General features: G+C 41.6%; 1 protein-coding gene across 2 annotated transcripts in view; it reads right to left on the minus strand.

The window, feature by feature from the left end:
- Positions 1-15,047, minus strand: part of LOC137372719 (dihydropyrimidine dehydrogenase [NADP(+)]-like) — an 823,566-nt gene that overhangs the window by 9,382 nt on the left and 799,137 nt on the right. For both annotated transcript variants that reach the window (XM_068036861.1, XM_068036859.1), the window contains one exon: positions 8,039-8,179. In XM_068036861.1, coding sequence (XP_067892962.1) covers positions 8,039-8,179 — 141 coding nt within the window. The remainder of the gene's footprint in view (positions 1-8,038; positions 8,180-15,047) is intronic.

Below are 15,047 nucleotides of genomic sequence, written 5' to 3' on the forward strand. Positions count from 1 at the left end.
GGATGTCTCAAAGTGCTTACAGCCAATTAAGTACTTTTTTGAAGTGTAGTCACTGTTGTAATGCAGCAAATGTGGCAGCCAGTATGCGCACAGCTAGCTGCCAGAAACAGCATTGTGAAAATGACCAGAAAATCTGTTTTTGTGATGTTGATTGAGGGATGTATTGGCCAGGACATCGGGGATAACTCCTCTGCTCTTCTTCAAAAGACTGTCATGGGACCTTTAATATCAACCTGAGCAAGCAGATGGGACCTCGGTTTAACATCTCATTTGAAAGGCAGCAACTCTGACAGTGCAGCACTCCCTCACTGCACTGATTTTTGGGCTGAAGCCCTGGAGTGGGATTTGAACACTGAACTTTGTGGCTCAGAGGCAAGAGTGCTACAGCTGACACCCTGACACTAAGGACAATAAATAGTTAAAGTTAGATGAGGATCTGGTAGCCCACTATACAACCATTAACACTTGAGTCATAGAGTTATACAGCATAGAAACAGGCTATTTTCTCAGTTCTCTTCAATCAATAAAAATCATGTTGGCGGAGAGTGACCAGTAACCAGTGGTTGATGATGTGTGTGCGAAACTCTGCCTTCCTCAATTTCATGGTAAAGTGAGTTGGCATTGAAAACATTGCTTCCTGAACAGAGGCATTGCTACATCCTTCACTGCAGTATCAAGCCACAATTTTCTCTTTCTTATTTTTCTTCTGGTTTCCCTTTGTCTCCTTCATCTCTTTTCTTCTATTTTTTAAATTATCTATCAGTTTCCTTCTTTTTCTATTTCCCACCTTCCTTGACACTCTTCTTGGCTATAAAATTCAGAAGTGCTGCTACATCCTTGGTATGGTTGTCCAGTGCCAGCACTCATGACCCACTCTAACTGGTGTTTAAGCACTCAGAACTAAAAGTTTGTTTGCGTAGCGCCACTTCAAAGCAATACGACCCGTGGGCAGACATCACTGACCATCGCGACTGAGTGCAAAAGTTCTATTAAGCCTGATCAGACTGAAGAAACAAGAATTCCATAAAGTCGGCTCAGTAAACACAGTGACTAAATGTTCAAAATGATACATACTTTATAGAGATTAGTTGCTTCAGTTTTATTAGGACTTGTAGGTCTCATTTTATAGGACACATTAGTACAATTTATTGTGCAATTAATACAATACTTAAAATTTGATTTGAAATTGTAAATAGATGTACTTTGGAATAATAAAATTAAGTGGTCACATGTTTTAGTTTAAACAGTCTAGTAGATGTGATGGGAGGGAGAAAGAGAATTAACTGGTTAGTGAATGAGACATAGGCTTGGAGCTGAATATTTATGCCTGAGGTCCCAAATTCACACCTTGGTTCCCTATGTGTTAATAATATATCTTTGATATTTTTACACTGCCAGATGAAGTGAATTTTTATGTAATTCTTCTGGCAGATAAATTTTCATTTGTTTTATAAATGGTTATTGGCAGGTTGATGTCTGACTGTGGCAGACAGGTAGACGTAAATGCTGCAATGTGAGGAGAAAGGCCGAGAAAGAATTCTGTGGTATACGTGCGATGACACTGGTTATAATTGTTTTGCTTAATCATGTAACAGCAGCACTGCATATTGTTTCAATAGAAAAATGTCTCATTGATAACAAGGGTCCCAGATGTTAGCTATATGTCGGAATCCCTAAAGTGTAAGCAGGATCTGACCTCTTCAAGGCAAGATGAATTTTCTCAGTCCTCTCATGTTCCTATTATTAGACGATGGTAGTGTCACAGCTGTTGCATTATAGTGAAGATTCCATCCTTCCATGGTTTTGATCAAACTTCAGATATTATCCCACTAAGATAACCTGTAACTCTTTCATAAATCTAGGATTGGACAACACCTCAGTACTTTCTGAAAATACAGGCTACAGACCATCTGTTAAGATGACATTTATGGGATTTTTATCTGAGATTCTCTAATGTATAAACTTTAATTAAAGTCACATAATGTAGATATTTTTTACCTGTAATTTGGAGCAGAACCATTCTGATGTTTTGAATGCTTTATTGTCAGGAGAGAAGAGACAGATAGCGAAAAGGGCAGATCTCTGATTCACATATTTTAATCAGTAGATTCATGTTATTGGCTGTCTTAATTTAAAAATACTTGTTATTAATCTGGATCATCTAGTTCCAAGTAAAGAGTAACAAGCTGCTAACACTTCCATAAATTCAGCAGTATATTTCATTAGTAAGGCCTTGGCTTGCTAGAAGATGTAATATTTTTATGTCCTATCTGTTTTTAAATTATTTCTTTTAACTGCTTGAGGATGTAAAGATGTTAATAGACAATCACAAGCACAAGAAAAAGAATATTAACACCTAAAGAGCTAGTAGGATCATAGGAAATAGGAGCAGGAGTATGTCACTTGGCCCATCAAGCCTGCTCCACCATTCAAACAGATATTGGCTAGATCGATAGTTAGTTTCCCCAGCACTAAAATAATTCTCCTCCCCTCCACTATTCGGGCAGTCTTCTTCAAGCATGCAGGCTAAACAGTTTGACCTGTTTCTGTGGGAGCTGTCAAGTATGGTTTAGATGCTGGTACAAGTAACTCTTTGTTTGATCTCAATTTCCCTTTGTTACTGATCATCTGATGATAAAAGTTAGATTAGTCACTCAGCTTCCAGGGGAAGTGTGGTTTCAAACATTAGCAGAGGCTGGTATTCAGCATAGTGCATGAATGAATTATGGTACCAAGCTAGTAACTCATTGCATTTTAATGAACTTAAACTGATCCTCTTTAACATTTTATCATAAGACTTCAGCCAACCTAACAGATGTGTTAAGCAAGAATATTTACAAACAGGCCTACATTTAGACTGTATTGAAAAATGACTTTAATGAGCACAGCCACAGAATTCCCAGAGTAGTGAACAACACAGATTAAGAATACATTTTCTGTAAGCATCAAATTTAGGAGGTAAATATAGGCGGAGGGCTAATACAGGTTTAGTTATAATGAGTTATACTACTGCACTTACTTTCTGATGTACTGTAATTAATATACTCCAAAGAACATCAACACAAATTATACAATCAGGTTTGATTAAAATTTTTGCTTTTACTGCAACCATTTTGGTAAATTATGCTGTAATTCTTAGACATGATTGAAGTCAGCAGTTGATCTGAGTCTGCAGCATTACAGAGTCTACACTAGAATTTCCACTGGTCTCCATTTCTTTTATATTAAATGTGACAGAAACAAATGCAATACAAAACTCTACTGGATAACCACATAGCAAAAAGTTTGGCTGGTACTTAAAAATAATATGCAGAAAAAGTAATAAAGCAGTGATGAATTTTCTGGCGCTTTCAAGGACCGCTGTCCACAGGAGGCACAAAGCTGAATTTTAACTGTTATCAGCCAAAGCAAAACCTAATTATCATCTCCTGTAAGAGAAAGAACCTTATTCTTTTTTACTATGCTTATTTACTATGCACCGCTTTCTATTAATTTGAATTAAAATTAAAAGTCTCTTTTTTTCCTGTCCTGAAGGCAGGCAGGTAACAATAGTATGGTAATCACTTACCATAATCCAGGCTGTTACTATAGCAACAGAATCTGTAACATCATTTGAAGTACAGACCTTGAAGCATGCAGTAAAATCAAAAATGGTGGTTAAGAAAAGTGAATCAAACTTTCTGAAGGACTTTAAATATTTTTGTTATCTTTTGTGTGAAAACTTCTGAAACTGCCCTAAAACATCTTTAATTTATGTGTCTCTAGCTTGTCTGTAAGAGGGAACAGTTTGTGAAGGCCATAAAAAATATATATTTTTTTTACAGGGAGGGTAGGAACAGTTGGAATAGGTTGCCAGGAAGGATGACTGAGGCTAGGACATGGAATCATTGAAGAAGCAGCAAAGTGCAGTCATGGGGTTGGCAACTCAGAGTAATTAGGTCTGCTTCCTGGAGCTTTCGTCACATGATTGCCTACTTACAAGCGGCCCAGGAAAACAACCTTTTTACTCTTCTCCAATATCTTTACACCATATAAACAGAAGTTTTCAAAGAAAATGATAAAAAAAACTTTTGTTTGAAGTCTGACTGATTTTTCTCCCAAGATGCTTGCAGCAGTGTCGAGAAGATTAATTTTTAATTCCTGGAGAGGCCAGGCTGGCAACCCTGTGCTCTTATGGGAATGTTTCAATTTTGTTGTAGCAATGTATCCATGGTCAAGTACAGGAAATTTCCTAACTATTCCCTCCAACCTCAAAGTGGGCTGAATGATTGATAGATTCATGTGGTTAGTTTTGGAGGCTGAACAATAAACAATATGGTGCAGAAATTGGTTTTCACTGGCCTGCTGGCACAAATTGGGTGCAAGGAACAATTTCTCTGCCTGAACAGATATGCCTGAGGCTCAATCGATATCGGGCCTTGGCTCTCATTTTAATGACTGTAGCTACATATGCCTACTGTGCACTCTCAGGCAGCTTGCCAGTGAAGCAAGAATGAATGAGGGTTCACTGCAATGCCGGCAGTAATGCTCCCCTTAGCTCCACACGAACGTAAGTATTTTTAAACAAACTTAACCTTTTGGTGGCAACCTCCAGCAGATTCTTTAACGACCACTGCTGAGGCCGCACATACACTAAGTAAGCCTGAGTCGAGCAGGCCCAACAACCGTTTCGCTCAAGAAAACAGGTTTCCAGGATGGGTCTGAAAACAGGGTTTAGGCCCCTGATTTGCATATTCATGAGACGTGATGCCTATTTTAGACCAATGCTAGGGCTGCCTCTACAACAGCCACACCAGTATGGTGTTCATATTTTTCTGACGTTATTTGGGCACGGTAGGTTGTCCAACTAAATTGGACCTCTGTTCCTCTTTTTTTCCACCCAGAAAGCAGGTGCAATGAGGTCTGATTTCATCCCATATGTTTTTAACTCTGAAGCCTTTTGTTAGTGACTGACCTGTAATAACAAATGCTCATTATGTCCAAAATGGAAGTAACACATTAATTCTGCCAGAATATCTTAGTAATGCGGTCAAATGGGTACAACTAGCATTTAAGGCCAGCTTCCTACAGTTCCTTGTGCTTTTCAGCTAGATTAATACAGTACATACTCTGCATCTGACAGATTCAGAACTGATCCAGAACTGTTTTATTTGATTCTGTTCTGTTCTATAATACTGCATCAGATGAAAATGAAACAGCAAAATATTAAGCATGTCAGCTGATATTGTTAACAGTTCCCTCTCTTAAGATACTTTTCCCTCTCCTTTAAATCTGTCGTCATCCCCCCTATTCTCAAAAAAAAACCTTGATCTCTCCTTCATTGCAAACTACCACCCCTCTCCAACCTCCCATTCCTCTCCAAAGTCTTTGTGCGTCTGTCGTCTCTCAAATGTGTGTCCATCTTTCCCAGAACTCCATGTTTGAATCCCTCCGATCGGGTTTCTGTCCCTGCCACAGTACTGAGAACAGCTCTTATTAACTTCACAAATGGCATCCTATGCGACTGTGACAAAGGTAAACTATCCTGCCTCATCCTTCTCGACCTGTCTATTGCCTTTGACATGGTTGGTCACACCATCCTCCTTCAACGCCTCTCCACCATCACCCAGCTGAGTAGGATTGCACTTTCCTGGTTCCGTTCTCATCTATCTAATGGTAGCAAGATAGTCACCTGCAATGACTTCTCTTCCTGTTTCCACACCATTACCTCTGGTGTCCCCCAAGGATCTATCCTTGGCCCATGCTACTTCTCATCTACATGCTGCCCGTCGGCAACATCATCCAAAAACAAAGGGCTGAATTTTATCAGCCTTTTGTTAACAGATTGTGAGACAGGAGGGCTGGTAAAATGGCAGCAAAGACGTCGGGAGGGAGGCTAACGTCTTTCCGTCACCATGGCATATCAGCGGAGGCAGGCAGATCAGCAGTGCAGCCTTCATTGTTTTCAAATCCCTCTCTATGGCTTCGCCTCTCCCTATATCTGTAATCTCCTCCACAACCCTCCAAGATATCTGCACTCCTCTAATTCTGGCCTCTGGAGCATCCCCGATTTTAAGCACTCCACCATTTGTGGCCGGGCCTTCAGCTGCCTCAGTCCCAAGCTCTGGAATTCCCTCCCTAAACCTCTGCACCTCCCTATCTCTCTTTCCTCCTTTAAGATGCTCCTTAAAACCTACCTCTTTGACCAAGCTTTTAGTCATTTGCCTTCATGTCTCCTTATGTGGTTCCATTTCAAATTTTGTTTCATAATGCTGCTCTGAAGCTCCTTGTAACGTTTTATTACATTAAAGGCACTATATAAATGTAAGTTGTTGTTGAAATGCAGCCATTATATAGGCAAGTAAATTGATTATTCATCACACTCCATTCTCAACAAAGCTAGAAATGGCAGGTAATATGGCAATCCATTGGAAAGGCTTTAGGAGAATATGAGACAACTGTGGGGTTTCATCACATCTCATTAACTTTGCGGATGGAGATCTGACATTCTGAGTTAAAAGGCAGTGGGGTAGCGATCTATTTGATTAGGATGCCCTTGCCTGGGTTGGGCCGCTGACACAGCCAGAGACAGGTCAGTTCAAATGCTGCAGGTGGGAACAGTACGGGAAAAATATGGGGAGGTCACAGATGTGGTTTTAATCCTCCACCTGTATCCTTCCCACCAGACAGACGGGCGATTAGTTCAAATGCACCCTTAGCTTTTGGGATTATTGTGAATAGGAATTGGGTAGAAGCTTGTATCTGTGCAGTGCTTCATAGGGATTCTAGTGTGGCCAGAAGGTGCTCAGTCAGGTGCTGGCAACATGGTACCAACATTGCCATCTCCCCAATGGTGAGAATGGAGTACTTCCTAAAGAGCTCCAGTGCCTTCTCCTTAAGGTATTTAAGGTTGGGGAAATGCCATCCAGTGCCTTGCATCCATTGGGAAATGTGCACCATTTTGCACAATTTGATAAGAGTAAATGAGGGTGGGGCTATTAGTTGAATAGTTTGCACCAAGTGGGTTGTACTAGGTTAGTTGTGGCTATATTAAAAAACATAGCACATTCAGAATAATTTATCATCTCAGCTATATTAACAACAATAATGGTCTCAACAATAAAACGTGCTCCTCGAACCAAAGGCATTATCTATAACAATGGTGTAGCTATACCACTCGAACAAGTTTATTTGGAGAACGATGATGTTTTTTGTTAAAATAATCATTTGAAACTGTAAAGTGCAGCATAATGATTAGCTTTTTATCCTCACAATAAAAACATGGTTCTTATTTTTCTTGACTTAAATTTTTTAAGGCTTTTTTCACGTTAATGTAATCCAACTGGAAAAGGTTGGGAGCCACAAATGAGATGTTAAAGGGCCGTTTGAGGCTCTGGAGCCGCAGGTTGCAGACCCCTTACATAAGCTCACAAACCAAGAATAATCATTTGAATGAGCTATGGGTTTGTTGACTGGTGCCCTAGCAAGGACTCAATCCCTTCCAAAGGAAGATGTGGAAAGGTGGGACAAAAAAGCCAGTGAGTAAATCAAACCGCATTAACACTGGGGAGGGGTAAAAGGGGTTGTGTCATTTGCGAAGCCAGAAGAATTTCTAAAGGGAGTGTGACTTTCCCTTTTAAATTATAGGGATGATGCAATGGTCTGTCCAGGATAAATAATTGAGAAAGTATTCTGAGTTCGATAACATTCTTTTTTCTCAATTTGAGTCCATCATTAAATTAGTTAAAGAATTGTTTAAAAACGGCAACTAAAAGCACGGTCTCAAATGAAAGTAACATTTATCCTACTAAAGGATCTAGCATTAACAGTTTCTTATTTAAATGAATAATTCACTTATGTTCATCCATCTGCACATTTTCTTTTGTGAATGTATTTACTGTAGGCCATAAAGTCTTCGGTTTGGTTGACCCCAGGAAACCTTAGTCTGCTAAAGATTTCCTTACGACAGATGTACACAAGAATTTCAATTTGTACATCCAAATGCCTCATAAATCAGATGCAATAATACACATTGAGTTCATTACTAATGCCTTCTTACCTGGTAACCAGAATCATTGCAAGTCATGTAGCATTTTCCACAGTTAATGCACATTTCTTCATCAATCAAAGCTACTACATGCTCCTCATTATTCAGCACACCATAGGCTCCGATACGTGGCAGAGTTCTGCCAATTATTTCCTGAATAAGTAGAAGAGAAATATTCAATGCAATTTGGAAAGACAAAGATATGTAGAAATTTTCAAGCAATTTACAAACATTAATAAATATGTGAGCTAGTACAGTACAGTTAACAGTCCAAGAACTGAATGACCAATATTCTAATATTGTATTTTCGGATTAATTACACATGAATAAAAAAAGGCTTTATTTCTGACAGTTATAAAATTCAAGCAACCAAATCTGATCTTTATTTAACTATTATTTTATGCAACAAGCAGATCTTTCACTGAATTATGCCATTTTTAAAACCTCATTGCATCTTTTATCCCACATTTCATTTTGGAGAATCATTTTTTTATTCGTTCATGGAACGTGAGTGTTGCTGGCAAGGCCAGCATTTATTGTCCATCCCTAATTGCCCTCGAGAAGGTGATGGTGCACTTCCTTCTTGAACCACTGCAATCCGTGTGGGGTAGGTACACTCACAGTGCTGTTAGGTAGTGAGTTCCAGGATTTTGACCCAGTGATGATGAAGGAACGGTGATATATTTCCAAGTCACACACCATACTGACTTGGAAATATATCACCGTTCCTTCATCATCACTGGGTCAAAATCCTGGAACTCACTACCTAACAGCACTGTGAGTGTACCTACCCCACACGGATTGTATGGTGTGTGACTTGGAAGGGAACTTGCAGGTGATGGTCACCTGCACCTGCTGCCCTTGTTCTTCTAGGTGGTAAAGGTTGTAGGTTTGGAAGGATCTGTCGAAGGAGCTTTGGCAAATTGTTGCAGTGCAACTTGTAGATGGCACACATGGTTGCCACAGTGCACTGGTGATGGATCATAAGATCATAAGTAATAGCAGCAGGCCCCTCGAGCCTGCTCTGCCATTCAATAAGATCACAGTTGACCCGATTGTGGCCTCAACTCCACTTTCCTGCCAGCCCCCCAGAACCCTTTCGTCCTTTGTAGATCAAAACTCTATCTAGCTCAGCTTTGAATATATTCAATGATATAGCCTCCACTGCACTCTAGGGAACAGAATTCCAAAGATGAACGACACTCAGAGAAGAAATTCCTCTTCATCTCCTTCTTAAATGGGAGACCCCTTATTTTGAAACCTGCTCTTAGCATCTACCCTGTCAAGCTCCCTTGGAATCTTATAGGTTTCAATAAGATCACTTCTCATTCTTCTAAACTCCAACGAGTATAAGCCCAAGCTGCTCAACCTTTCCTCATAAGATAAGATTCCAGGAATCACCCTAGTAAATCATCTCTGAACTGCTTCCAATGCAAGTATATTCCTCCTTAAGTAAGGAGACCAAAACTGTACACAGTACTAGGTGTGGTCTCACCAATGTCCTGTACAGTTGTTGCAAGACCTCCCTACTTTTATATAAAATAAAAAGGGTTGTTAAAATACTGCTGATGCTGGAAACCTGAAATAAAAACAGAAAATGCTGGAAATACTCAGCAGGGAAAATGCTGATATATCTTCCTTTCCCCTCAGCTAAGGATTCCTCTCCATTGGAGTATGACAGGTCCCACAACTGTGTCTGACTCATTTCCCGCACTTCGGCCCTCACCCCTTCCCCTCCCTCCTGGAACCATGACAGGGTTCCCCTTGTCTTTACTTTCCACTCCACCAGCATCCACATCCAAAGGATCATCCTCCGCTATTTCAGCCACCTATAGCGTGATGCCACCACCAAACACATCTTCCCCTCCCCTCCCTTTGTTAAACTCCAGAAAGCTTGTTACAGAAGGATAAGGCTGGAGCCTATATTTACTCAGTTTCACAGTTATTGTGCAGAATAAAAGGATTACAAACATGTAGCTTGTCACACAAATCCCTCTCCCAGTCCCAGTGAGTGTCTGCTTTTAAGTGCTCAACTAAAAACCCAATTAACTCCCTTCACCTGCATATAATCACACAATTAACAGATTCCCTTCTTTCTTTTACAATACAACTTAGATTAACATGCTCAAAGAATATTTCAAAATATAAATCAAAATTAAATTCCATATTGGGTACAAAGCTTTTACATCGTGAGACACACCTCATCCAACACCTCCAACAATCTCTTTGCACTTGCATTTTTCTTTGTGAAACAATCAGAAAGCTGATGACTTGCATCTACCCATTTGAGTTTGGAGACTTCCTTTCTCTCCAACATTTGTTTCAATCCAGCGAGGTCAATACATAATAGTTTCCCACTCAATTTTTTGTAAAGTGTACATTGTTCAACAAAGAATGATCATCCACATAACATTCAATGGGTATCCTATCTTCAGTATGTCCCTTGTTCAGAATTTCACCCAAAATATTTGACAAATAGAACCCCATATCCACTGCCTCCACAAGACCAAGTTTTTCCGCAGCTAACGTGCTTTTTAACAACACTTTTTATTTTCTTAGCCTCCCAAGCAAAAGGACAACATTTCCCATTTTCACCCATCATCGAGTCATAGAGTTAGACACAGAAACAGGCCCTTCAGCCCATCGGTGTCTCTGCCGGCCATCAAGCACCTATCTATTCTAATCCCATTTTCCAGCACTTGGCCCATAGCCTTGTATGCTATGGAGTTTCAAGCACTCATCTAAATACTTCTTAAATGTTGTGAGGGTTCCTGCCTCTACCACCCCTTCAGGCAGTGTGTTCCACATTCCAAACAACCTCTGGGTGAAAATGTTTTTCCTCAAATCCCCTCTAAACATCCTGCCCCTTAACTTAAATCTATGCCACCTGGTTATTGACCCCTCTGCTAAGGGAAAAAGTTTCTTCCGATCTACCCTATCTATGGCCCTCATAATTTTGTATACCTCAATCAGGTCCCCCCTCAGCCTTCTCTGCTCTAAGGAAAACAACCCTAGCCTATCCAGTCTCTCTTCGTAGCTGAAATGCTCCAACCCAGGCAACATCCTGGTGAATCTCCTCTGCAGTGCAATCACATCCTTCCTATAGTGTGGTGCCCAGAACTGTACACAGTACTCCAGCTGTGGCCTAACTAGCATTTTATACAGCTCCATCATAACCTCCCTGCTCTGTATTTTACGTCACAGTTAATAAAGGTAAGTATCCCATATGCCTTCCTAACCACCTTATCTACCTGTCTTCAGTGATCCATGGAAAAGTACACCAAGGTCCCTCTGACCCTCTGTACTTCCTAGGATCCCACCATCCATTGTATATTCCCTTGTCTTGTTAGTCCTCCCAAAATGCATCACCTCACACTTCTCAGGATTAAATTCCATTTGCCACTGCTCTGCCCATCTTACCAGCCCATCTATATCGTCCTGTAATCTAAGGCTTTCCACCTCACTATTTACGACACCACCAATTTTCGTGTCATCTGCGAACTTACTGATCATACCTCCGATATTCACGTCTAAATCATTAATGTACACTACAAACAGCAAGGGTCCCAGCACCGATCCTTGCCGTACAACACTGGTCAAAGGCTTCCACTCACAAAAACAACCCTCGACCATCACCCTCTGCCTCCTGCCACTAAGCCAATTGTGGATCCAATTTGCCAAATTGTCCTGGATCCCATGGGCTCTTACCATCTTAACCATTCTCCCATGTGGGACCTTATCAAAAGCCTTACTGAAGTCCATGTAGACTACATCTACTGCTTTACCCTCATCTACACATCTAGTCCCCGCCTCGAAAAATTCAATCAAGATTGTCAGACACAATCTCCCCCTGACAAAGCCATGCTAACTATCCCTGATTAATCTCTGCCTCTCCAACTGGAGATTAATCCTATCCCTCAGAAATTTTCCCAATAGTTTCCCTACCACTGATGTTAGACTCATCGACCTGTAATTACCTGGTTTATCCTTGCTACCCTTCTTGAATAATGGTACCACATTCGCTGTCCTCCACTCCTCTGGTACCTCTCCTGTGGCCAGAGAGAATTTGAAAATTTGTGTCAGCACCCCTGCTATCTCCTCCCTCGCCTCTCATAACAGCCTGGGATACATCTCATCTGGACCTAGGGATTTATCCACTTTTAAGCCCTCTAAAACAGATATCACTTCCTCCCTTTCAATGCTAATTTGTTCAGGTAAAGCACAATCCCCCTCCCTGATCTCTACACCTACATTGTCCTTCTCCATAGTGAACACAGATGAAAAGTAATCATTTAAAACCTCATCTATATCCTCCTGCTCCACACACAGATTGCCACTTTGGTCCCTAATGGGCTCTACTCTTTCCCTGGTTATCCTCTTGCCCTTAATATAGTTATAAAATGCCTTGGGATTTTCCTTTATCTTGCCAGTCAGTGTTTTTTCATGTCGCCTCTTCGCTCTCCTCATTAATTATTTAAGTACCCCCATACACTTTGGGCGGGCACATTGGCGCAGTGGTTAGCACCGCAGCCTCACAGCTCCAGGGACCCGGGTTCGATTCTGGGTACTGCCTGTGCGGAGTTTGCAAGTTCTCCCTGTGTCTGCGTGGGTTTCCTCCGGGTGCTCCGGTTTCCTCCCACATGCCAAAGACTTGCAGGTTGATAGGTTAATTGGCCATCATAAATTGCCCCTAGTATAGGTAGTTGGTAGGGAAATATATAGGGACAGGTGGGGATGTGATAGGAATACGGGATTAGTGTAGGATTAGTATAAATGGGTTGTTGATGGTCGGCACAGACTCGGTGGGCCGAAGGGCCTGTTTAAGTGCTGTATCTCTAAACTAAACTTTCTGTACTCCTCTAGGGTCTCCACTGTTTTCAGCGCATGGGATCTGCCATAAGCCTCCTTTTTCTCCCTTATCCAATCCTCTATATCCCTTGACATCCAGGGTTCCCTAGACTTATTGGTCCTACCCTTCACCTTTACAGGAATATGTTGGCCCTGAACTCTCACTATTTCCTTTTTGAATGACTCCCACTGATCTGATGTAGACTTTCTTACAAGTAGCTGCTCCCAGTCCACTTTGGCCAGATCCTGACTTATCATATTGAAATCGGCCTTCCCCCAATTCAGTACCTTTATTTCCGGTACATCTTTGTCCTTTTCCATAACTACCTTAAATCTTACAGAGTTATGGTCACTATCCCCGAAATGCTCTCCCACTGACACTTCTACCACTTGTCTGGCTTCATTCCCTAGGATTAGGTCCAGTACCCTTCTCTTGTAGCACTTTCTACGTGCTGACTCAAAAAGCTCTCCTGTATGCACTTTATGAATTACACCCCTTTTAAGCCTTTTGCACTAAGACTATCCCAGTTGATATTGGGGAAGTTGAAATCCCCTACTATTATTACCCTATTATCTTTACACCTCTCTGCGATTTGCCTACATATCTGCTCCTCTATCTCTCCCTGACTGTTTGGAGGCCTGTAGTACACTCCCAGCCGTGATTTCCCCCTTTTTGTTTTTAAGTTCTACCCATATAGCCTCATTTGAGGAACCTTCAAAGATATCCTACGTGTCCTAGGCCCAACCATCTTTAGCTGCTTCATCAATGACCTTCCTTCAATCATAAGGTCAAAAGTGGGGATGTTCGATGATGATTGCACAATGTTCAGCACCATTCCTGACTCTTCAGATACTGAAGCAGTCCGTGTAGAAATGCAGCAAGACTTGGACAATATCCAGGTTTGGGCTGATAAATGGCAAGTAACACTCGCACCACACAAGTGCCAGGCAATGACCATCTCCAACAAGACTGAATCTAATCATCTCCTCTTGACATTCAATGGCATTACTATTGCTGTATCCCCCACTATCAACATCCCAGGGGCTATCATTGACCAGAAACTGAACTGGAGTAGCCATATAAATACCATGGCTACAAGAGCAGGTCAGAGGCTAGGAATCCTGTAGCAAGTAACTCACCTCTTGACTCCCCAAAGCCTGTCCACCAAGTCAGGAGTGTGATGGAATACTCTCCACTTGCCTGGATGGGTGCAGCACCAACAACACTCAAGAAGCTCGACACCATCCAGGACAAAGCAGCCCACTTGATTGGCATCCTATCTACAAACATTCACTCCCTCCACCACCGAGGCACAGTGGCAGCAGTGTGTACCATCTACAAGATGCACTGCAGCAACGCACCAAGGCTCCTTCGACAGCACCTTCCAAATCTGCAACCTCTACCAACTAGAAGGACAAGGGCAGCAAATGCATGGGAACACCACCACCTGCAAGTTCCCCTCCAAGTCACACACCATCCTGACTTGGCGCCATTCCTTCACTGTCGCTGGGTCAAAATCCTGGAACTCCCTTCCTACCCCACATGGACTGCAGCGGTTCAAGAAGGCAGCTCACCACCACCTTCTCAAGGGCAATTAGGGATGGGCAATAAATGTTGGCCTGGCCAGCAATGCCCACATCCCATGAATGAATAGAAAAAATCATCTCTCCTTACTGCAGTAATTGACTCCTTGATCAACAGTGCAATGCCACCTCCTCTTTTACACCCTTCCCTGTCATACTTGAAGATTCTACACCCTGGGATATTGAGCTGCCAATCCTGCCCTTCCCTCAACCATGTCTCGGTGATAGCAATAAAATCATATTCCCATGTGTTAATCAACACCCTCAAATCATCTGCCTTACTAGTAAGACTCCTTGCGTTAAAATAGATACAATCCAGCCTTGCATTATTCGCTTGTGCCTTAACAATATTTGCTCTGCCTTTCAGACTGACTCAGTTTCTCTTCTACATTTGACTGAGCATCACCCCCTTCTGTACCTCCATTCTGTATCCCATCCTCCTGCCAAATTAGTTTGAACTCCCCCCCCCCCCATCAGAAATATTATGAAGCCAGCTGCACTTGAATAACCATCAGCAAGATTAGCATGTGAAGCATCACTAAAAATTATTAGCTTCATGTTCTTTGGGGCACCTAAGGATGGGAACTTC

This window comes from Heterodontus francisci, chromosome 8, assembly GCF_036365525.1.
Source record: "Heterodontus francisci isolate sHetFra1 chromosome 8, sHetFra1.hap1, whole genome shotgun sequence".
Lineage (NCBI taxonomy): Eukaryota > Metazoa > Chordata > Chondrichthyes > Heterodontiformes > Heterodontidae > Heterodontus > Heterodontus francisci.